General features: G+C 36.9%; 1 protein-coding gene and 1 pseudogene across 1 annotated transcript in view; both read right to left on the bottom strand.

Moving 5' to 3' along the window:
- The window catches only part of EFCAB13 (EF-hand calcium binding domain 13), a 208,955-nt gene that overhangs the window by 23,438 nt on the left and 159,923 nt on the right, over positions 1 to 25,594 (bottom strand). Inside the window, exons 42-47 of the mRNA XM_043464397.1 lie at positions 12,135 to 12,239; positions 11,500 to 11,553; positions 10,596 to 10,700; positions 9,941 to 9,994; positions 5,151 to 5,255; positions 4,180 to 4,233 (exon numbers count right to left, since the gene is read on the bottom strand). Of these exons, the coding sequence (XP_043320332.1) occupies positions 4,180 to 4,233; positions 5,151 to 5,255; positions 9,941 to 9,994; positions 10,596 to 10,700; positions 11,500 to 11,553; positions 12,135 to 12,239 (477 nt within the window). The remainder of the gene's footprint in view (positions 1 to 4,179; positions 4,234 to 5,150; positions 5,256 to 9,940; positions 9,995 to 10,595; positions 10,701 to 11,499; positions 11,554 to 12,134; positions 12,240 to 25,594) is intronic.
- On the bottom strand, positions 21,084 to 22,284 carry LOC122442958 (annotated as a pseudogene).

The following is a 25,594-nucleotide window of genomic DNA, read 5'->3' on the forward strand; positions in this document are numbered from 1 at the left end:
GACATGGAACAACACACTGGTTCCAAATAGGAAAAGGAGTACGTCAAGGATGTATATTGTCATCTTGCTTATTTAACTTATACGCAGAGCACATCATGGGAAACGCTGGGCTGGAGGAAGCACAAGCTGGAATCAAGATTGCTGGGAGAAATATCAATAACCTCAGATATGCAGATGACACCACCCTTATGGCAGAAAGTGAAGGAGAAAGTGAAAGTGAAAGTGAAAGAGGAGAGTGAAAAAGTTGGCTTAAAGCTCAACATTCAGAAAACTAAGATCATGGCAACTGGTCCGATCACTTCATGGCAAGTAGATGGGGAAACAGTGGCAAAGTTTATTTTTTCGGGCTCCAAAATCACTGCAGATGGTGACTGAAGCCATGAAATTAAAAGATGCTTACTCCTTGGAAGGAAAGTTATGACCAACCTAGACAGCATATTAAAAAGCAGAGACATTACTTTGCCAACAAAGGTCCGTCTAGTCAAGGCTATGGTTTTTCCAGTGGTCATGTATGGATGTGAGAGTTGCACTATAAAGAGGGCTGAGTGCAGGAGTATTGATGCTTTTGAACTGTGGTGTTGGAGAAGACTCTTGAGAGTCCCTTGGACTGCAAGGAGATCCAACCAGTCCATCCTAAGGGAAATTGGTCCTGGGTGTTCATTGAAAGGATTGATGTTGAAGCTGAAACTCCAATACTTTGGCCATCTGATGTGAAGAGCTGACTCATTTGAAAAGACCCTGGTGTTGGGAAAGATTCAGGGCAGGAGGGGAATGGGACGACAGAGGATGAGATGGTTGGATGCCATCACCGGCCCAATGGACATGAGTTTGGGTAAACTCTGGGAGTTGGTGATGGACAGGAAGGCCTGGCATGCTGCGGTTCATGGGGTTGCAAAGAGTTGGACACGACTGAGCGACTGAACTGAACTGAACTGAACCAGATTAGAGAAAAGAATAGATAAAGAAAATTTCACTAAATTTATCAAGAAACTAGAAAATATGAAAAGATCTACTCAGAAATGAGAAGTTAAATAGTTGAAGTAAAAGAAACTAGAAGGGTGAATAGCAAAGACTAAATGATACTGAAAAATGCATAAGTGAACTGGAAGATAGACTAATGGAAATCATTCAATCAGAACAGTGAAAAGAGAAACAAGTTTTAAAAAATCTTTTAAATCATTTAAGAGATTTCTGGGATAACATTAAGCATACCAACATTCACATTGTAGGGGTCCCAGAAGGAGGAGAGAAAGAAAGAAGGGGATCAAAGATATATTTGAGTAAATCATGGCTGAAAAGTTCCCAAACCCAAAGAAGGAAACAGATATCCAGATATAGGAAGGACAGAGGGTCCCAAATGAGAAGAACCCAAACAGACCCACACCAAAACCCACACTATTTTATTGTAATTAAAATGGCAAAAGTTAAATATAAAAATAGAAATTTAAAGGCAGCAAGAGACAAACAAAGGGAATCTCCATAAGGCTATCAGCTAATTTCTCTGCAGAAACCTAGGAGGCCAGAAAGGAGTGACACGCTATATTCAAAATGCCGAAAGGGAAAATCCTGTGACCTACAATAGTCTACCCAGAAAGATTATCACTTAGAATAGAAGGAGAGGTTAAGAACATCTAAGACAAGCAAAAACTAAAAGGGTTTATCAATACTAAGTGAAGTGAAGTGAAGTCGCTCAGTTGTGTCCGACTCTGCGACCCCATGGACTGTAGCCTACCAGGTTTCTCCGTCCATGGGGTTTTCCAGGCAAGAATACTGGAGTGGGTTGCCATTTCCTTCTCCAGTATCAATACTAAGCCTAGTCTAAAAGAAACATAAAAGGGCTTTACCTAAGTGGAAAGAAGGCAAATATATAATGAAGACTGAGGATTTACCACTTAAATAAATCAGTGTGTAGATTTAAAGACAAAAAATTATAAAAGCAACTGTAAGTACAATAAACAATTGAGGTGTAAGCACAAAGATGTAAAATGTGACATCAAATACACAAAATGTGGGAGAGGAGAATTAAAGATGTAGATTTTTTTAAAGAATGTGTTTGAACCTAAATGATGACCAGTTGTGGCTCAGAGGTTAAAGCCTCTGCCCGCAATGCCAGAGACCTGGGTTCGATCCCTGGGTTGGGAAGATCCCCTGGAGAAGGAACTGGCAACCCACTCCAGTATTCTTGCCTGGAGAATCCCATGGACGGAGGAGCCTGGTGGGCTACAGTCCACAGGATCACAAAGAGTCAGACACGACTGAGTGACTTCACCTTCACTTTCAATCATACATAGTTATAGGTCACCATATATGAACCCCATGGCAACCACAAAGGCACACAGCAGACATAAAAAATTAAAATGAAAGGCCACAAGGACACTACTAAAGAAAACCATTAAGGACTTCCTTGGTGGTTCAGTGGCTAAAACTCCATGCTTACAATACAGAGGACTTTGGTTTGAGCCCTGGTCAGGGAACTAGATCCCACATGTCATAACTTAGAGTTTGCATGCCTCAACTAAAGATCTCACATGCTGCAAAAATGATTAAAGATCCTGTGTGCCACAACTAAGATCTGGTGTGGTCAAATAAATAAATAAATATTTTTAAAAAAAAAGAAACACTAATGAAACCATGGGATGTTCAAAAGTATATAATTTAAAAAGAAAGAATCAAATCACAAAGGAAGAAACAATGAAAAAGAAGTGAACAGAGAACTACATGACAACTGGAAAAACAAGTAATAAAATGGTAATAAGTACATAGTTATCAACATTACTTCAAATGTCAATTGACTAATGTTCCAATCAAAGGACTTAGAGTGGTTGATTAGATTCAAAATGAAACACCATTCTATATGATGCTTACAAGATACTCACTTCAGAGCTAATGACACACAGACTGAATGTGAGGGTATGGAAAGAGATATTTCAGGCAAATGGAAATGAAAAAAAAAGGCCAGGGTAGCAATACTCATATCAGACAAAATAGCCTTTAAAACAAAGTCTATAATAAAAGACAAAGAAGGACATCATATAATGATAAAAGGATCAATACAAATAAGGATATTATACTTGTTAACATATATACACCCAATACATGAGAACCAAAATACATAAAGCAAATGCCAAGGGACAAAGGGAGAAATTGACAATAATAAATATAATACTAAGGGACATTAATGCCCACTTACATCAATGGACTGATCACCCAGACAGAAAATCAATAAAGAAACAGTGACCTTAAATGACACATACAAATAACTAAAAGGCACATGAAAAGATATTCAACATCACTATTTTAGAAAAATGCAAATCAAAGTCACAGTGAGATTACCTATAGCTGTCAGAATGGCTATTATCAAAAAGTCTACAAATAACATATTGGAGAGGACATAGAGAAAATGAAACACTTGTTCACTGTTGATGAGAATACACACTGGTGTTGACAGTTCAAAAAATGATATGGAGGTTCCTAAAAAAAAAACTGAATATAGAACTATCATAATACCCAGCAATTCCACTCCTGGGTATACATCTGGAAAAATCTAAAAAGTGTTCATAGCAGCACTATTTACAATAGCCAAGATATGGAAGTAACCCAAATGTCCATCAATAGAGGAACAGATAAAAAAATATGTGGTACATATACAATGGAATATTTCAGCCATAAAAAGAATAAAATTCTGCCATTTGTAGCAATGTGAATGGACCTAGAGAATATTATGCTTAGTGAAATAAGAAAAGACAAATACTGTATGAAATCACTTATAAGTGAAATCTAGAAAACAAAACAAATGTATATAGCAAAACAGAAACAGACTCACAGATCTAGAAAACAAACTAGTCGGTATCAGTGGGGAGAGGGAATGGGGGAAGGGCATAATAGGGTTATGGAATGAATAAATACGAACTACTATGTATAAAGTAGATAAGCAACAAGGATATATTTTATAGCAAGGGAATTATACCCATTATTTTGTAATGACTTTTAATGAATCTATACAGTATGCTTGAAACTAATATTAAAAATATGCCAGAAAATAGATGAATTGCTAGCAATTAGTATAACATTTAACAAATGAAGAGATCAGTGCCACAACTAACATGGTAATTAAGAGATAATGGTAAAATATAATTATAGTAAATATTAAATATCTTAGATTTATTATTTCTCACCTACCTGTAGTGGCTTTTACTCCATCCATCACCTCTTTCAGATCAACTTTCCCATTAGCTATAAGAAAAAGCTCAATGAAGATAATGTCACAAGTTCAGAAAACAAACTCAAGACATATATTTTGTGGAAACAATTCCATTAAAAACATTTTTAACTAAGACCATTTATTGAATGCTTGGATCTCATGGAATTAATGTGACCTTCATTAATACAGAGGTCTCATATTTCAGAATCTGGGTCAGGAAAAGTATACTTTTCCTAGTGTTTCGGAAGCCATTATAAGCCATTATACATTGAAGATACCATTAGAGTTGGCCCAGTATTCTGGTAACTTTACTTCATGTACAAACATACAGTTGAGGAAGAGATCTCTAACCTAGCCCAGTATGTTCTAAGATTGCTTCCTGCAGGAGGTAGTGCATTAACTATATTAATGTTATTAGGGTGCATCAAAAATACATACAGATAAAAAGGACTTCACATGGAGGAGAGATTGAGAGAAGATAAAAGTCTAGAGGTATGTCTTGTGTGTGAAACTACCAGTAGTTCAACATGGTCTGAAGAGGAAAAAAATAAGAGAAGATATCAAAGAGGCAGATGAAGAGGAAAAAAATAAGAGAAGATATCAAAGAGGCAGATGGACTGAGAAGGCCTCGTGCACTATGATGAGAATCTTTGAATTTATTTTAGATGAATTTTGGTAGACAGAGGGATGAACGAAAGAATTGGCCTGCTGATTTCGCTCTATATAATTTTTCATATCCCTATTATTTTTGCTTTCTTATAGATGTATTAGAGCTTTGACAGCACCCTCTGCAATTCTAGGTATGGAGAGGAAAAATAGATGCTGATGTTGGATGAACTGTAGTATAAATCCAAGATTTATTCTGACTTTAATATTAGAATCCTTTCCAACCTTTCTAACATGTCAATTAAATTTATTTTTTAAGAGTCACATGTAAAACAAGGCTCACCATCAATTTGTAGGTCTTCTGACAACTTTGCAAGTTCCTCTTCTGTGAGCTCAATTCCAAATCTTTCTAGAGTATTGTCCAGGTTATTTATATGAACCTTCCCCCCTTATGAAAGAGACAATGTAGGAACAGGAAAAAAGTGTATTATACCAAGATTTTCCATAAGCAATATTATTATTAGTATCTTTATTGACCATGGTGATTTCAACTTAGCTAAGTTGAGACTACATTTCCAAGAATTTCCTTCCCTGTATGGATTTACTTATTAATTTATAATTTATGGTTTTTTAAAAAAGACTTTACTTTTTTAGAGTAGTTTCAGGTTTATAACAAAACTTTGAGAGGAAGGTACAGAGATTCCCATATACCTGCTACCCTCCACACATGCACAGTCTCCTCCATTAACAACATCATTCACCAGAGTGGTACTTTTTTTTTTTAACTAAGGATAAGCCTACACTGACACATCATAATGATCCAAACTCCATAGTTTACCTTAGGATTCCCTCTTGATGTCATATATTCCACTGGTTTCGACAAAATTATAATAACATATTATATCCATCATTATAATATTATACAGAGTATTTTAACCACCCTAAAAATCCTCTGTGTACTTCCTAGTCATCTCTCCTCCTCCCTCTCTTTCTGGCAAATATTGATCTTTCTATTGTTTCCATGGTTTTGCTTTTCTCAGAATATCACAGTGTTGGAGTCATACAGCATATAGCCTTTTCAGATTGACTTCTTTCACTTAGTAATATGCACTGAAGATTCCCCCATGTCCTTTCATTGTGTAATAGCTCATTTCCTTTTAGTGCTGAAAAAATATTCCATTATCTAGATGTATCTGATGCTTGGAAAGATTGAAGGCGGGAGGAGAAGGGGACGACAGAGGATGAGATGGTTGGATGGCATCACCAACTCAATGGACATGAATTTGAGTACACTCTGGGAGCTGGTGATGGACAGGGAGACCTGGAGTGCTGCAGTCCATGGGGTCACAAAGAGTCGGACACAACTGAACGACTGAACTGTAACTGTAACCACAGTTTACTTATCCATTCATCTACTGAAGTACATTTTGGTTGCTTCTAAATCTTGGCAATATGAATAAAGTGGCTTTATCTCTATTGTCATCTCTGTTGGATAAATACCTAGTAACGTGATTGCTGGGTTGTATGGTAAGAGTATGTTTAGTTTTATAATAAACCACCAAACTGTCTTCCAAAGTGGCTGTACCATTTTGCATTCCTACCAGCAGTGTTTGAGAATTCCTGCTTCTCCACATCCTTGCCAGTATTTCGTTTTGCCAGTCCTGTATGGTTTTGAGGTAGAGGTGGCCATGGAAAAACTTGCATATTTCAGAAGCAAAAGTGAAGCAGCAGCCACTGCATTCTGAAAGGTCATGTAGAGGGCCAGGCACCACCACAGCTTGCCATTTTGTCTTTGTCAATCTACAGGTTTGTTCACCTTTGTTGGCCTGAAGCAGCTGGGCTTACAGCTCTCCCAGTTCCTGCTAAATCTCCTCCTTTTGCTTCTCTGAGTCCTGGGTCAGCCATGCGTGCAGTTTCATGGCAAAGGGTGCAAGTTTCTTTTGTAAAAACTGTTGTTGGAGTTGGAAGTGGGAAAAGATAGATAGGGACCCCAGTCTGCCTCTGTGGATTCGTTTATCCTCACTATTATCCACTTTGTGTCCAGTTTTTCCTCCCAATTTCTGGTTCTGCTGATCTCCAGGGACTTTAGACTTGACACTACACACAGAGGCAGCAACCTTTACAGACTCTTCTAATGAATGAATTTCTCCTGAAGCCAGCCATAAAAGGCTGAAAGAAGTTACACTTTTTCTTCAATGTGAAGACAGCAACCCAAGTCTTCAAAGAACATGAAAAATCCAAGAAACACAACACCACTAAAGGAACACAATAAATTTTCAGTAGCCAATCCTAAAGAAATGAACATCTCTGATCTACCCAATAAGATTTCAAAATAGTTGTTTTAAGGAAGCTTAGTAAGCTAAAAGAAAACACAGAAAGATAAGTCAATGACATCAGGAAAATAACACAAAAGCAAAACAAGAGGTTTAATAGTGATAGGTATTATGAAAAAGAACCAAACAGAAAATCTGGACCTGAAGAATACAATGAACAAAATGAAAAAATGTAATAGATCAGCAGAATCCTGATCAAGTAGCAGAGAGAACCTATGAAGTATTAATAGAAGATAGGTCATTTGAAATTATCCAGTTAAGGGAGAAAAAAGAATAAAAAAGAATGAAGAAAGCCTACATGAACTATGAGATACCACTAAAAAAGACAATCTGTGAAATACTGGAGCCCCATAAGTAGAGAGGGAAGAAATGAAGACTGAGAGGTTCCCAAATCTGGGGAGAGATTTGGACATTCAATTTCATTCATGAACCCCCATCCCCTCCAGTTTCTAAACCAAATCAATATTCTCAAGATGTAATGAAAAGACTGTCTAAAATCAAAGACAGAGAAACTCTGGGAATAGAATATATAGCATAGTGACTATATTTGACAGTATTGGATAGATGATATACATAAAAGTTGCTAAGAGAGTAGATCTTAAAAGTTCTCACCAGGACTTCCCTGGTGGTCCAGTGTTTAAGAATCCACCTGCCAATTCAGGGGATACAGGTTCGATCTCGGATCAGGAACATTTCACATGCCATGAGGCAACTAAGCCCATGCACCACAACTGCTGAAGCCCACACTCCACAGCAAGAGAAGTCACCACAATGAGAAGCCCACACACAGCAATTAGAGAGTAGTCCCCACTCGCTGCAACTAGAGAAACCCCACATGTAGCAACAAAGACCCAGCACGGGCAAAAATAAATAAATAAAAATTTTTTAACAATTAAAAAAGTTCTCACCAAAAAAATTATGTGAGGTGATGGGATTTTGCAATATGTAAGTGTATCAAATTGTTACATGTCAAATAAATATCAGCGAAGTTAAAAAAGAAAAGAATATCCTATTGCCAATTGACTATGGAAGAAAAAAAACTGATCTGAGGTACCTTGACTTCCTCTTGCTGTGAATCAACAAGTAAATAAAGGGATGACTTTACTGGTTGAAGTGATGGATCCTGACCATCAGAGGGAACCTAGGCTGCTACTCTACACTGCGAGGATATAGATAAATGCAGGCAAAATCTAAAACATCTGTGATTAAAGTTAATTAAAAATCAAACAACCCAATACAATAATGGCCCTTGTTCTTCAGGAATAATATTTAGGATCACCCACCGGGCAAAGGAGGTGGGAGCAGCCAGGGTGCTTGGTGAGGGAAAAAGCTATATGAAATGGTAGTAAGAGAAGAAAGATACAAATACCAGTTACAATCACATGATCAGGTATTAAAGGATTGCACAATAATGAAGATTTCTATATTATTTTGATACAAATAAATTTGCGACTACTTTATTCAATTATTTTCCTTTTATCTCTGCCCCTGTTCCCCCACCATCTACAAAAGATTTGCTAAAGTAGTTAGTCTTATATATCATTGTTTAAGTTATAGAATGTCAAGGAGGAATGTGACTCAACTAGAACATAAATGAATATAACCTAGAGATGGATGAAATGACAGCTAAGATTTTGCAAGATTTTCAGAGAAGAGAGTTAGCAGAATTTTGCTTATATGAGAAATGGTTATTATAAGAAGAGTTAGAAGAGATATATATGGATGATAGATTTTTATCAAATCATAGTAGCTTAGGTAAAATTATAGTCTATGAATTTCCTTCTCTACATAGTTCTGATGGTAAAAGAAAATTCTGCATAAGATTTGGGAGGCACAAGTGAAGCAGCTGTTACTACACTCTAAAGGGCAGTGTAGGGCTCCAGCTGCCATTACAGCTCATGATGTTGCTGTTGATCTCCTGGCTCACTTTGTTGGCATGAGTTGGAAGTTGGGCCTACAGATATTCTGGCTTTTGCCCCATCTCCTTTAAATTTTCCTAGTCTTGGGCTAGGCACATGTGTTTCTCCATGGAGAAGGATGCTGGTTTCTTTCACAGCTCATTCATATTCTTAGTGGTGGGGAAAGTAGGATAGACAGACATAGATTACAGTTTGTCCTCAGAGGTTCTAATTTGATTTTGTTCTCCCCAACTCTTTCAATCTAATTTTTCTTTCTGAATGCTGGCCTTGCTGACTATGGTGATTTCAGGGCTTCAGGCCCACCATCAGAAGCAGAGACAAAAGTTTTCATAGACTTCACCATCTCTCACAATTGCATTAAACATAATTTTTATAATAAATGCTTTATTCCATGTCACTCACAGTGATTCTGCTTGCTTAATCAAGTCCTAACTAATACAATCACCATAAATTCTATGAAAATAAAATAAAGAAAATGCATTTTATGTTTTTGTATAATTATCATTTCAAAACATCTAAAACTACATATACTTGTCCAAGCGTATAAAGTCAATAAAATATTTAAATATTGTCTTAGTAATAAGCCTGCATAACAAAATAATATTAAGTAAGTGGAACTGCTGATAACCAACCTAATACCTTTTGTGTGTGTGGGTGTGGGTGAGGAGAGCGTGTACAAAGCCAAAAAAAAAAAAAAAAAGCAAGAGTATGTGGAACTTCATGCAAGATAAAGTACATGCTGTTATCAGCTAAAATGTGAACAGACCAAAAAAATATTAAATACAGGAATTATATCAAAGTGAGGAGCTAGGATTCATAATTGAATGGTATAAAATTGGGGAGTGTCAGCCAAATAATTTTTAATTGGACTTCTTACTCACCTTGGAGAGACTTCACACCCTTCAGCAATCTACTGAGATGAATTTTTCCAGCATCTATAAGAAAGCCATAATTCATGTAATGATGAAACTAACATGAAATCACAAAAATTGTATGAACTAAATAATTTCAGAAATAACATTTTAATGATTTGTCCCTAATTTTTACGCTATTTTATCTAATACAAAGAAGTTAGAGAATAGAGATTTTTCTCGTGACAAGCCTTTCTATCCAAATACCTGAAGGAGTCTACTCACTGAAGCATGAGCAGAGCTTTCCTTCCTTTTCGGTTTCTGCTTCCTATCTTCTTCTTCTCGCTCGCTCTCTCTCTGTTTTTTTTTTACCACTGATCTCCTGTTTTTCTCTTTCTTTTCCCTTCTTATCATATATGCAAATTAGTGACTTGAGGGGGTAACAACATGACTAGCTGCTAAGGTCAACCTTTGTCTGAAGGGTTACTTAATTTCCAATATAAATTCTAAACAATAATGACAAGGTTGCTGTATTACTTAGAACTCAAATTTCTTGAATTTGTTTTTCTTTTGCACTTTTAAAAGAAAATAAACAGAAATGGAGGTGGAGATTTTCACACAGACCTAAAGACACAAAAATATGAGATTCCTAGAAGGCCTCTGCAACACCTCTATGATGGCTCACCGTCAACTGTCAGTGTTTCCAGTAGCTTCTCTTTTTCCTTATCTGTGAGCTCAATCCCCAGGTTTCCCAGGATACTTTTCAGGTCACTAGAATCAACCTTCTCTCCTTTCAAAAGAGGGAATGGTAGACATGAACTTTAGGTATCATGGTATTGCCTCAAAGTCATAAATATCTTCTACATAGGTTAATGATATTCCAATTTTAAGATGAAGAGTTAAGTAAAAAGAAGATATTCTTAAACATAGAATCATTGGGCATATCTTGCAGTATTTATAAAATGCCACATATAATACAAATTAATGAGAGCTTTTCCATAAGTTGGAAAAGACAACTTTCAGAATAAACTCTGATCAGCGAATTAAGACAACTTAGATTTTTAAATATATAATCTATACTTCAAAAATAGTTAATTGTTATGGTGAAAATTGCTTGCTGATTTTGGTGAATACATTATCTTGATCATTTCAAAGCTTTACTGTGCCATTTCCTATATATTTCTAGATTATGCCTATTTAAACGTTAGTGAAGTAAAGCACATTTTTGGCATAAACAACAGATTCCAAATTGCAATATAGACTTGTGGAAGTGTTAGTTGCTCAGTTATGTCTGACTCTCTGTGACCCCATGGACTGTAACCCACCAGGCTCCTCTGTCCATGGAATTCTTCAGTTAAGAATACAAGAGTAGGTAACCATTCCCTTCTCCAGGAGATCTTTCCAGTCCAGGGATTGAACCTGGGTCTTCTGAATTGCAAGCAGATTCTTTATCATCTGAGCCACCAAGATAGCCCACAGGCTTAGAAGCATGTACGTATTTCATAGTAAACATTAGAAAGAAATACCACTGAAAAACAAAATTTAATACCAAGGACTAAAATCGTAGATTTACAACAATTCTAACTTACCTTTAAATTTTTTCACTTTATTCATCAATGTTTCTAGAGAAATCTTCTTATCAACTGTAGGAGAAGATCAAAGTCACACTGAGATAAAAAGGACTCATAAAATATTGTGAAAGATATTATGGGAAACCATAAGTTCTCATTTGTTTTGGGCCAGGCACTATCCTAAGTGTCAAATGTATATTTACTGAATAATATATTCTATGCTACTATTTTACCTAATTTTTGTCGCCTTCATGAGGACTAGAAAGAAAATCTCAACATAAAAGTCATATCAATAATATGAATTTTACTTATAATTCTGTAATATTTCAAACCCATATATATTAGTGATGGAAAGAAATTCAGAAGTACCATTATCTAAAGAGCCTGCCTTTTTATATTCCAAATGTGGAAGATTGTCTATTAATGACTACAATATGGGTAGAGAACATAAAGAAATACAAACAGAGTGCAATATTTTCATGTTGATTTTGGTAACTGGCTGCTTACATGCTATATCCACATTTACAGCTTCTTGATTACTGTCAGGATAGATTACCATTCCTAAGGTTCCTTTTCCTAGGACATTTTTTGCCAACAGTGCTTATGCCTAAACTCTCCCAGTATCTAGCCATAGTAGCCAAAAACTTGCTTACCATCAACAGGGAGATTCTGAGTCAGATCCTTAAGCTCCTCATCTGTAAGCCTGATTCCCATATTGTCCAGTATAGTACTCAAGCTGTTGACACTGACTTTCTTACCTAAGGAAAGAGACAGTCCCTGAAGAAAATTACATAACTCCCCAAACTTAAATCTTTTGGAGACACATACCATGTTGTGAATTTCATGAACACTGTATGTTAGTGCTCACAAAGATGGCATATAATTTCAGGGAGGTCATATATTCTTTAAAGCCTACTCACAGACTCCCCTTTGTATATGTGGGCATGCGTGCTCAGTTGCTTCAGTTGTGTCTGACTCTTTGCGACCCCATGGACTATAGCCTGCATGCTCCTCTGTCCATGGGATTCTCCAGGCAAAAATACTGGAGTGGGTTGCCGTGCCCTCCTTCAGGGGATGTTCCCAACCCAGGGATGGAACTCAAGTTTCTTACGTCTCCTGCATTGGGAGGTATATTCTTTACCACTAGTGCCACCTGGGGAGCACCCTCCCCTTTCATGTCTACTAGGGTTAAAATGTTGGGGGAAAAAAAAACTCAACAATTTTGGTAAAGAGACTAAGGACTTTATGCCTATAAAGAAAATCGACTATGAAATTAGAATTAGGGTTACTACCTTGAGACTTGTCTTGGGGACCAGCCCATATAATACAAAGTTTCAAATAGCATTGAATAAATGCTAAGAGAATTCTGGCTCTGGAGGCAAACATTCTTTACTTCTGAACACCATGATTTGATGATTCAGTTCTTAGTTTAGTTTTTTATTGTGGCTGATTAAAATCCCTGAATAACCATCTCTTCTGCTATTTTTTTCTATGCAAACGTGAAATTTGATATTTCTTTTCTTGAAAAGTTTGGAAAAATCTTCAAAAAGTGGAAGCCTTTCTAGATATAAAGTAGAAGATCAGCTGCTAAACTGAAGCTAGATCTTCAATGGGAGCATAAATTTGCAATCAGTATATATGAGAGATGGAAGCCCTCACTAATTTAATATCTTGGAAACTATAATTATGAGGATCCCCTATTTGTCTTCATTCTCATTATGCTTCTCAATTGCCTTTAAGAGACTTCACAGCTTCTAGCAATCTGTTTTGAAAGACCTTGTTATCATCTGTAAGAAAAGGCAGAATTTAAGTCACAGAGAAAAGTGCATAATCACTAGAATACTCTCAGGGAAAACTGGCTTTTCAGGATTTTTAGTAAAAATTTCTATTATAAAAAAATTTTAGAGAAAACTGGGGATGTTTAGCACAACAGGCACTCTACAAGGAGCACATCCCTTCTCCCCAATCCCGCCTTTATTCACGTGTAAACTATTAACCCTTTTCTTCCATCCACAAATGCTAGATTAATCACTTTTTTTCTCTTGATAAGATGATTCATCAAAATACAGATCTTGTTTCCCATGAGTCATCATAATTAGGATGTTGCTTCCCAATCTAAAAGTAAAACTGCATGTATAGGGATTCACTTCAGGTATAAATGGACACTAAAATATTTTTTTGAGATTGACTTTCTATTTTCTGAAGCTTAGGAAACAGAAGGATTTTAGAGGGTCTCACAGAGAGAGGAGCTAAAAGCTCTTTTTGATTATACTGATATTTGTAATGTTTACCTTCAAATGACAGAATTTTTATCAATTCATTGTATTATCTATTTTTGAGCTCAATCCCCATGTTTTCCAGGACAGTTTTCACATCATTGATATCAACTTTTCCTTCTTAATAAAAAATATTAAAATAATGGCACACATGGGATATAAGTACAATCAAATGATTGCAAATAATGAAACTAATTTATGATGCCAGTACAGTATGAGTATGGGCTGGGGGAGTAACAGTCACTGAGCTCTGACCAAGTACAGAGATAACGTTACTCAAAGAAACACAATTTGTTCTCTAAGGCTGATACAAGAGGGCACTCTTAATGGTGGCCATGAAAACGTGCCTTTAGGACTTCCAACTACAGAGAACATAACTGACTAAGGGCCCCAGCTGCTGCTTTGGAATTCATCCCTGTCTTTGTACTAAGGCCATGTCTCCAACAGGTTTCTCTTAACCAGTGATTGAATGCTGCACTCAGAGAGGCCTATTCCTGGGGGATAGGGAATGGCTGACTTTGGCCACAGGATTCCTTGAAGACTTTGCCAGACCTTCCTTAGATTTCATGGCAATATAGGGTACTTCCATTCAACTTTTTCTTCCTTCCTCTCTTTTGGTGTCACATTTGCATTACAGTCTGAGAGCCTCTAGGCTTTTTAGGTTACCTCCCTATTTCTCTTACATAGGCTTTCCCTCTAATAATGCCCATGAATGTTTAATTCTGCCTTGGCTTTTGCTTTCTTGGGGGGCCTGTACTAACACATGCAAAAGGACAATGACAATAAATGGATATTATATCCCTTTGTCAATTAGCAAACTGTATATGGCTTATCCGAACAATTCTATCAATATGTACAACCTATCACCTTTCCTTTGGAAAGTTACCAGGGTCTTTTCTAAAGATCCATTTCACTTTTTATTATAGATTTTGGCTGTCTCAAAGTAAGAGAAATGAAGTGTATAGTGGAAAATACGTAAGAAAATACTCCTGGACATAAAAACACTAAACAGAAGCTAAACGACAGAATTATCATACAGTTAATTAAGGCCTGAAGAAAATGCAATTACTATAAAAACTAGGATGCTAGGTTTATCCTGACTTCTTCCTCACCTGTAACAGCTTTGACTCCATCCATCACCTTAGCCAGATCAATTTTTCCATAAGCTATAAGGAAAAGGGCCAATTGAGACATGTAATCAATGTCAAGAGCTCAGAAGAACATAGAAAGGATGGATACTTACTGATGGAAAATTTCAGATAAATTCCATTGATACCAAAATCTTACCCAGACTTCTATTAAATCTCTGGATTTCAAGGGTTTCACTGATTTCTCTATTTTTAAAATTTATTTATTTTAATTGGAGGCGTATTACTTTACAATATTGTAGTGGTTTTTGCCATACATCGACATGAATCAGCCACCGGCGCACATGTGTTCCCCATCCAGAACCCCCCTCCCACCTCCCTCCTCATCCCATCCCCCAGGGTCACCCCAATGCACCAGCCCTGAGCACCCTGTCTCACGCATCAAACCTGGACTGGTGATCTCTATATTTTTAAAAAGATGTATACTGGAGTTTGCACAAGGGAAAAGGTACATTTTCCAGTGTTTTTGGACCATTGATGTTGGTCAGCTGTTTGGTAAAACTTACTTCAGGTCTGCTGTCAGCTATTTGTGTCATAATTCAGACAGTAGCACTAGTGCAAACTAGGTTGTTAAATGAATGCCTCCCTGGGACATGCAGTGCCTGAGAGAGTTAAAATATAAGCCTTCAAGGGGTTATAAGTTCAGGAATGATATGGACCAACTTGCATTTTATTTTTTCTTTAACTTGAATTTATAACTACTTTACTACAAATTACATTTATATTTAAACAGAGATAAAAGTGGTATCATCAGGGTTACCCTGGTGGCTCAGTGGTAGAGAATCCACCTGCCAATATAGGAGACACAGGTTCGATCCGTGACCCAGGAAGATCCCACATGCCACAGAACAACTAAGCCCATGTGCCCTAACTATTGAGCCTGTGTTCTAGAGCCCAGGAGCCACGATTACTGAGCCCACATGCTGCAGCTACTGAAGCCCATGTGCCCTAGAGCCTGTACTCTGCAACAAGACAAGCCACTGCAATGAGAAGCATGCATACCACAACTAGAGAGTAGCCCCTGCTATCAGCAACTAGAGAAAAGCCCATGCAACAATGAAGATCCAGCACAGCCAAAAATAAAATAAATAAAATTATTTTTTAAAATGATGTCATCAATATGGCTACTAAGATAGGTTAACCCCAGCTTCAGTTCCCCTCACAAGACCAACTTGCAAATATACATAGACAAGACACTTTTGTGAAAATCCCAGAATACACTGGTGAGTCTGAAGCACCTCCCTGGACCACAGATATCAAGAATTACTGCATTAGAAGTGTGAAAGGATTAGCTGCATTCTGACCTCGTTGCTCCTCTCCTAGGCTGGCAAAGAACTATGCCGAGGGCTGCCAGTGCTTATGGTTTCTCCAGCGGGAAGAAGAGAGCCCAAGGTGGAAATCTAGCTCCCTCATCATTGTGGTTTGCTTGCTGAGAGGCCTATATGGGTCTTGTCTCACAGGTATTGTGGGGAGAATCTGTGGGACTTAATCACTGGAGATCAGATTGAGCTGGAGAAGGGTAACAGGGCTTATAGCAACCAGAACTCAGATCTTGGCAGACTGTGTTTCTCCTAGCAGTGGTGCCCAAGAAAATACCCTAGTAGAGGCTTTGCCCATCTGCAGAGCCAGGCTGGTTGGACCCTCTGGATAGGGAACTCAGTGTACAATTCTGCCAAGCTATTCTGCCACTCTATTCAGGCAGGAAAGCTAATTATTAATAGAAGTCCTAACTACTGTTGAATATAGCCCCCAGCTTTCCCCAACCAAGAAGCCTAACTAGAGCACCCAGGAAGCTGAGTCCCCATCCTATGTTCCCACTCATAGCAGCACTTGAGCAGAGAACCCAGCCAGTGTCTCTACCCATCTTCAGAGCCCAGTTAGTAGCACCATCTAACCAGGGAGCTCAGGGCAAATTCTGTATGTTTGGGTCCCTAGTCAATAAGCCATGCTGACCCTGGAGTCTGCTGCAACCTTACCCAGTCAGGGAGGCAAATTCATGGCCCCCACCTACTGTTTATATCCCTCAGTCCTGCCAAACCAAAAAGCCTACTGAGAGCTTCTGGGAGGCTGTAGACCACCCTACAGCCCTGCCTGCAGCAGTGCCCAAGCAGAAAGCCCAACAGTGGCTCTGCCTCCTGCAGAGCTGAACTGGTGACACCGGTCAGGAAGATTGATGAGCAGTCCTACCTGATTTGAGCACCCAGTCAATGAGTTGTACCAGTGATGGGACCTGCCTACAGCCCCAGACCCAGGATGGGAAGCAAATTCAAAGTCTTGACTAGGGCTGTATATAGCTTCTGGGCCCATCTGACCAGGAAGCATAATAAGAACACCAAGGAAATTGCACAGTCCAATCTAAAGACTGGCTTAAAATGTCACCTGAGTGCAGCCAAAAAATTGGACAGTTTAAGAGAAATGGATAAATTCCTAGAAACATACAACTTTACCAAGATAGAAACATGAAGAAATAGAAAATCTGAACAAACTAAAACAAGAAAGGATACTGAGTCAGGAATCAAAATCCTCCCAAGAAAAGCCCTAGACCAGTGGTTTCCCTGGCAAATTTGACCAAACATTTAAAAAAAGTATTAACACCAATTCTTCTCAAAATCTTATAAAAAATGGAGATGGAAACACTCCAAAACTCATTTTATGAGGTTAACATTGCCTTAATACAAAAGCTAGATAAGGGTACTACAAGAAGAGAAAACTATAGGCTAACGTACCTAATGAATGCAGATGCAAAATTTTTCAACAGAATTCCAACAAACCAAATTCAACACCAAAGGAATTATATACCATGATCAAGTGGCATTCATCCCTCATATGCAAGGTTGGTTCAACATATGTAAGTCAATAAACACAACATTAACAGAATAAGAAATTAAAATCACATTATTGTTTCAACAGATGCAGAGAAAGTATTTCACAAAATTCAGCACCCATTCATATTAGAAACTGTCAATAAACTGGGTAAAGAAGGAACTTAATATAATAAAGGTTATATATGACAAGCCCATAGTTAAATAATATTCAGTGGTGAAAGATTGAAAGTTTTTCCTCTAAGATCAGGAATAAGACAAGGGTGGCCACTCTCATCAGTTTTATTCAATGTAGTACTGAAAGTCTTAGGCAGAGCAATTAGACAAGGAAAAAAAATAAAAGGCATCAGAATCAGAAAGGAAAAAGTTGTCTCTATGAATAATTATATATATTATATATATATATAAAAAATCATGAAGACTCTGCTAAAAATGTTAGATTTTTATAAACAAATTCACTACAGATGCAGGATACAAAAATCAACATATGAAAAGCAGTAGTGTTCCTATACACTAACAATGAATTATTGGACAAAGAAATAAAGAAGACAACCCCACTGATAACAGCAACACAAACAATAAAATACTTAGGAATAAATTTAGAAAAGACAGAAATAAATGGAGACATCATACATTCATGGATTAGAAGAATTAATAATGTCAAAATTTCCATACTACCCAAAGTCATCTGGAGATTCAATGCAATCTCTACCAAAGTTCCAATGTCATTTTACAAATGCAGAAAACAAAATCCTAAAATTCACTTGGAACCACAAAAGATTGTCAATAGCTAAAGCATCCTGAGAAAGAAGAACAAAGTTGGAGGCATCACATGTCCTGATTTCCAGCTATGTAACAAAGCTATAATAATAAAAAACTGGCATAGAAACACATGCTTACACCAAATCAAAGAGGATCAAGAGCCTAGACATAAACCCATGTAAATATATATGGACAACTAATATTTGACAAAGGAACCAAGAATACTCAATGGATAAAAGACAGCCCCTCTATTAATAAACAGTGCTGAGAAAACTGGATATTCACATGGAAAAGAATGAAACTAGACCTCATATCAGTCACAAAATTAAGCTCAAAATGGAATATAGATGTAAATAAATGTACGACCTGAAATAAAACTCCCAAGGAAAACAAAGAGAAAAATCTCATCAATATTGGCAATAATTTTAAAGATAAGACCCTTAAAGCCTGAGAAACAGCATAAAAATAAGTAAGTGGAATTATCTCAAACTAAAAAGCTTCTGCAACACAAAAGAAACAATCAACAAAGCAAGAAGGCAACCTATGAAATGGAAGAAAATATTTATAAACCATATGCCTGATAAGAGGTTAATAATCAAAATATATAAGGAACTAATAAGCCTCGATAGCAAAGAAATCAAATAATATATTTAAAAGTGGATAAAGGACCTGAACAGACATTTTTTCCCAAGGGAGATATTCATATGGATAACAGGTACATGAAAAGGTGCTCACTATCACTAATCATCAGAGAAATGCATATCAAAACCACAATGAGATGTCACTTCACACCTGTTAGAGTGGCCATCATGAAAAAGAGCTAACAAATACTGATGAAGATGTGGAAAAAAAGAACACTTGTACATTGTTAGTGAAAGTGTAAATTGGTGCAGCCACTACAGAAAAGAATATGGATGTTTCTCAAATAATGAAAAATAAAACTATGATATCATATTATCCAGCAATTGCACTTGTGGATATATATTTGAATGAAAAAAAAATCATATTGAAGAGACTTCTGTATTCCCATGTTCACTATAGCATAATTTATAATAGCAAAGATACGGAAAACAATCTAAGCATCCATCAAGAAATGAATGGGTAAAGAAAAATACACACACACACGTATACATAATGGGTTATTATTTAGCCATAAAAAGAAAAAAATTGCTATTTGCAACGACATAGATGGACTTTGAGAGCATTATGCTAAGTAAAATAAGTCAGGCAGAAAAGGCTAAACACTTACGATCTCGCTTATATGTGGAATCTAAAAAAATAGTTCATAGAAACAGAGAACAGATTGGTGGTTACCAACAGTAGGGGTTGGGGAAATGGATGAAAGTGGTCAAAAGGTATAAACTTTCAGTTAAAAGATAAATAATTTCTGGGGGTATAATGTACAGCATGATGACTACAGTTAACAATACTGTGTTATATACTTAAAAAGTTCCTAAGTAGATTTTAAGAGTTGTTATAGGTGATATATGTTAACTAAGCTTGTTGCGGTAATCATTTTGCAATACACATGTACATAAAATCATTCTATTTATTAATTTTTTTGAATTCAGCATTTTATTTAGCAAAATTTAAGTTATAACTACTCAGTAGTTCCTAGAACAAAGAATAAGTTGTTCTTCAGTGACAATTTTCTGACGAAATGAAGAGACACAACGTGACGTGTCTTCCCATTTGACTTTCAAGGCACAACCATAAAAGAGGATAATCTTTGCTGAATCAGCTTGACTTCTACCATAATGCTCTTGAGCTCCATGGACAGGGCAGCCTGGTGCTCTCAGAGACAGGTCCACAGGTGCAGCTGACAGTCCAGAGAGGAGCACCCACTCAGAAGGATGCCAAGCAGCTTCCAGAGGGTGAGGCTCCGGCTCTGCTGGGCGCCGAGCTAGATGGGGGTCTGGGGAGGTTGCAATCATGTGCTGGGAAGAGCTGATTTGAGAGGATGAAACTGACAATTTAGAGGAAAACACCAATCCTGACATGACAGCAGGTGAGTGTCTTAAGTCCAAATGTTAGAGACACCCACTTCAGTATAGCTACCTAGGCCTATAAATTCCTTTTTTCATACATCAGTTTAGGCTATCTTTTGTAAACCACAGTGTCTGAAAGAACATTGTTAAAATAAAAGGTGTAGAAGACTTGGGACAGTCATGAGGAGACAGTGGGCAGAGCTAACCCCAAGGAAGAAGCCCAGCTCTATCAACAACTGTCCAGCCCCGAGAAGACTGAAGGTGGCCTCATTTGAGTAGCAAACAGTAATGTTTAAATTTCAAAAAAATATTTATCCTGCTTCCTAATATTACTTAAACTACACAGTTCCATGAGGCAGGGTAAACTTGAAATCAGTGAAATAGTAATGATCTTTCAAAACTGAGCAGCTGAACTGCAAAGGTTAGATTAAATCAAACTTAATAAAAAGCACTTTATGCTATTAGTGTCCATACTCATCTTTAACATGAATTGGTTTTTCAAAAGGGGGATGACGTAGGGATGTTGAAAACAAAGTGAGACCAGATTTGCATTCGTCTCATTCTGTTCAGTTTCCATAATGGAAGGACGGATCCACTATCATTTCTTCACCAGTTTTCTTTGTTGCTGGCATCTTGCACATTCTGTCCTCCACGATGAGGAAGGAACGCTTGCTGGGTGGCACCGCTCTGCTACTGGAGATGCTAGGTTTGTATTTTGATAAAATCTGGCGAATATCTTCTGGAATCATAGTAACTTCTGGAGGTGTAGGTGTTTTAAGCAGATTCTGGTAAGAAGAAATTGTAGGAGAAGAGGGATCTGCAAAATTCTCAAAGCACTCATCTGAACTTGAAACTAATGATGTACTTTCTTTCGTTTCTAAGTCATTCGATGAACTGTTTGTGGATACCATAGCTGTGCTGCTCTTTGTAGAAGGGACTTTCAAACCAGGAGTGCAGAATGTAGGTGCCAAGGGAGAATGTGTGTGCTCAGCATCATTTTTTCCCAACGGCTGGGTTATGAGGCCAGGAGTGGCAAAGACATTATCACTGGGCACTGGTTCTGTTTCTATGGTCTCACTGTTAGTTTTCACATTTTTAAGTCCAATTGTGTAATCATCATTTAAACACATAGTATATTCAGAGATACCAAAGTGTTCTAATTTAGGAGTTACACACTCAAAATCATCCATCTTTAGTGCACATTTTGGAGTTTTTACTAGTGAGTATTTGGAAAATGGAGTTAAAATTTTTGGCTCTTCCTTCTAGTTGTTTACTGCTTGGGGAGGGTTTGGTAGAATTTGGGATACGATGTACCGCTCAAGTCCAAAATCAGAAAGTTGTGGACTATGCGGTGACTTCTCAGAAACAGAAGTGCTTGCAGCAGCAGAATCCAACAAATCATCTTTCACGTCAGGCTTCTCAGGACGTTCACATTCACTGGACTCTGGTTTAGAGTCAGTGACTTCTTGCTCATCCACTGAATTTTTCTTGGCACGTGGAGTATATTCATACTTCTGGAAAAACTCTTTTATTTTCATGATATCCATTGAATTCTTTTTCATCAATATTTTTGTTGCTTTTATAAAACCAGTGTTTTCTTGACTTGCCAAGTTTGCTTTATCAAGAAGAATATTGACATCATTCTTTAGAATTCGTACTTCTGAGTTAAGGTCATGTAAACTCTCATTGGACAATCTTCAAAGTCGCTATTCTCTCCGTCCAGTGCTCGCTGCAGCCGGGCCATCCTGCTGTCCAGGGTGACTGCCAGAGACCACAGTTTCTCGCAAAAGCCTCGGATCGGATCCATAGGAGAGGCCAGCTCCCCGCCTCAGAGCCCGCAGCCGTGTGATCCCGGCGCCTGAAGCGCCATTGGTTCTTGTAGCTGCGAACGGCCTTTCTCAAAATCATTATATTTAAACTTACAAAATGCTATATGTCAACTATATCTCAATAAAATTGGAATAAGAAATAGATAAAAATCAATGTATAGATACAAAATACACAGAACATCTACATTTCATCCTTACCCAATCTCTTACCCTTGGGTTCTACCCCTCAATAGTAACAACGTTTTGCTATTTTTTTTCAGTTCTGGTTTTTTGCTTCATAATTCTAAATGATATTCTTGTTCCTGTATTTCTTGAATAATCAATGTTATAGAATGTCTATCAGTTATTACAAAATATAACTATTTCTTTTACAATACTACTTTGTTCCTTAATCCCCTTTTCATATTTTGGGGGAATATTTTAATTTAAAAATTTTATAGGTTTTTTAATAACTCTAAAATTTACTTGTTCCTTTACTTCTCTGCTTCGTTACCAAATACATCTATTTTTTTCTTTTTCTGCTTCTGGGTAACCTGTCTTGATTAAAAAAGTCTCCCTCAAACCAATATTTTAAAATATTCTCCTAATTTTTCCTAATATCTTTACATTTTACATTGAGAGTGTCAAATCACACAAAGTGTTTTTTTTTTCTGCTTATATTGTAAGATAAGGGGATTCCTATTTTTTTTAGATGGCAAGTACTATTTAAAAAAATCATTCTTTAATAAGCATCAAGTTATCCATTATGCTAGATTTATTTTAAAACTGTTTAGTAGTCTATTTAAAGTCTACATTGGAGAAGGCAATGGCAACCCACTCCAGTACTCTTGCCTGGAAAATTCCATGGGAGGAGCCTGGTAAGCTGCAGTCCATGAGGTCGCTAAGAGTTGGACATGACTGAGAGGCTTCCCTTTCACTTTAAAGTCTACATATTTATCTATTACTTGCCAGTGAAATTTAGTTTTGGTTATGGTAGTTTTATAATAACTGCTAATATCCGATAAGGCAAATCTCCTTTTTAGTCTTCTTTCTCCTGACTTCTTGGATATAGTTGGGCATTTATTCTTCCACTTGTTCTTGAAAATCATTTTACAAGTTCTTATAATAAAACCCTATTGGATCATATGGTAGTTCTATTTTTACTATTTTGAGGAATCTTCATATTATTTTCCATGTTTTCCCTAGTAGCTCAGCTGGTAAAGAATCCACCAGCAATGCAGAAGACCCCAGTTAGATTCCTGGGTTGGGAAGATCCCCTGAAGAAGGGATGGGCTACCCACTCAAGTATTCTTGGGCTTTCCTAGTGGGCTCAGCTGGTAAAGAATCCACCTGCAATTCAAGAGACCTGGGTTTGATCCCTGGGTTGGGAAGATCCCCTGAAGAAGGGAACAGGAGAATTTCATGGGGTAGCAAAGAGTCAGATACGACTGGGAGACTTCTGCTTTCATGTTATTTTCCATAGTGGCTGCAACAATTTACATTCCCAACAACGGTGTTCTAGGTCTTCCTTTTCTCCACATTCTCATCAGTACTTATTTTAACTTTTTTTTTTTTTTTGGTCATGCCACGCGGCATGCAGATCTTAGTTCCCTGATCAGGAATCAAAACTCATGCCCCTTGTAGTGGAAGCATGGAGTCTTACCCACTGATTGCCAGGGAGATTCTATTTATTGTTTGCTGTGTTTTTGATGACAGCCATTCTGATAGGTGTGAAGCGATATCTCTTTGTGGTTTTGATTTGCATTTCCCTGATGCTTAGCAATGTTGAGCAACTTTACATGTGTTTTTGACCATCTGCATGTCTTCTTTGGAAAAATGTCTATTCAGGTCTTCTGCCCGTTTTTAATCGAGGTTTTTTGTGTTTTTTTTTTGAGTTGTATGAGTTCTTTATACAAATTTGGATATTAACCTCTTGGATATTATTTGCAAATATCTTCTCCCATTCAGTAGAATGACTTTTTGTTTTGTTGATGTTTTCCTTTTGCTGTGCAAAAGTGCCTAACTTTGATTAGGTTCCATTTGTTTATTTTTGCTTTTGTTTTCCTTGCCTGAGGAGACTGATTCAAAAAAAATATTATTAAGACATATCAAAGAATGTACTACTTATGATGTGTTCTTCCAGGAGTTTTATGGTTTTCAGTCTTACATGTAGGTCATAATTCATTTTGAGTTTATTTTATGGTGCGAGAAAATGTCCTAACTTAATTCTTTTACATGTATCTGTCCAGTTTTCCTAACACCACTTATTGAAGAGACTATCTTTCCCCCATTGTATATTTTTGCCTGATTTGTGGTAGATTAATTAATTATGTGTGTATGGATTTATTTCTGGCTCTCTATTCTGTTCCATAGATCTATGTGTCTGTTTTCATGCCAATACACCATAGTGTTTTGATCACTCTAGCTTTATGGTATAGTGTGAAGTCAGGGAGTGTGATAGTTCCAGCTTTGTTCTTTTTCCTCAAGATTGCTTTTGGTATTTGGGGTCTTTTGTGGTTCCATATGAACTTTAGGATTTTTTGCTCTAGTTCTGTGAAAACTGTCATGGGTACTTTGATAGGGATTACATTAAATTTGTAGATCGCTTTGAGTAGTATGGATATTTCTAACAATACTATTACATGATTCAGCAATTCCACTCCTAAGTATATACCTGCAGAAGACACTACTTAGAAAAACTGTATGTACCTCAATGCTCATAGCAGCATTATTTACAATAGCCAAGATATGAAAGAAATCTCTGTTTCCATCAACAGATGAATGGATAAAGAAGATGTAGTGTGCAGTGATAAGTCATTTTGATATCATGCACCTTAATATGATGCTACAAGAATAACACTCCATCTTTGTGGTATTATTTTTGAAAATTTATATTCCCTGGTCTAATTTTGAGAAAACATCAACTTCAAAATGAGGGATTTTCTATAAAATATATGACCAGTACTTTCCAAAATTGTCAAAGTCATGAAAAACAAAGATTAAAAATTTGTTAGATTGAAGAAGATGAAGAAGACATGATGACTAAATGCAACATAGGATTTCAGCAGATAAAAGACACTAATGGAAAAAGAGGGATCCCTGAATAAAATCAGTAGTTTAATTTTTAAAAAAGAAGATATGTTGTGTATGTGTATGTATATACACACATATATACACATACACAACACATACAATGGAATATTGATCAACCATAAAAAAGAATGAAGTTCTGCCATTTGATGGATGGGATGGTATTATGCTTAATGAAGTCAGAGTGAGACAGAAAATGCTGTATGTTTTTACTTAAAT

The sequence above is a fragment of the Cervus canadensis genome, chromosome 1, assembly GCF_019320065.1.
Source record: "Cervus canadensis isolate Bull #8, Minnesota chromosome 1, ASM1932006v1, whole genome shotgun sequence".
In the NCBI taxonomy this organism is placed as follows: Eukaryota; Metazoa; Chordata; class Mammalia; order Artiodactyla; family Cervidae; genus Cervus; species Cervus canadensis.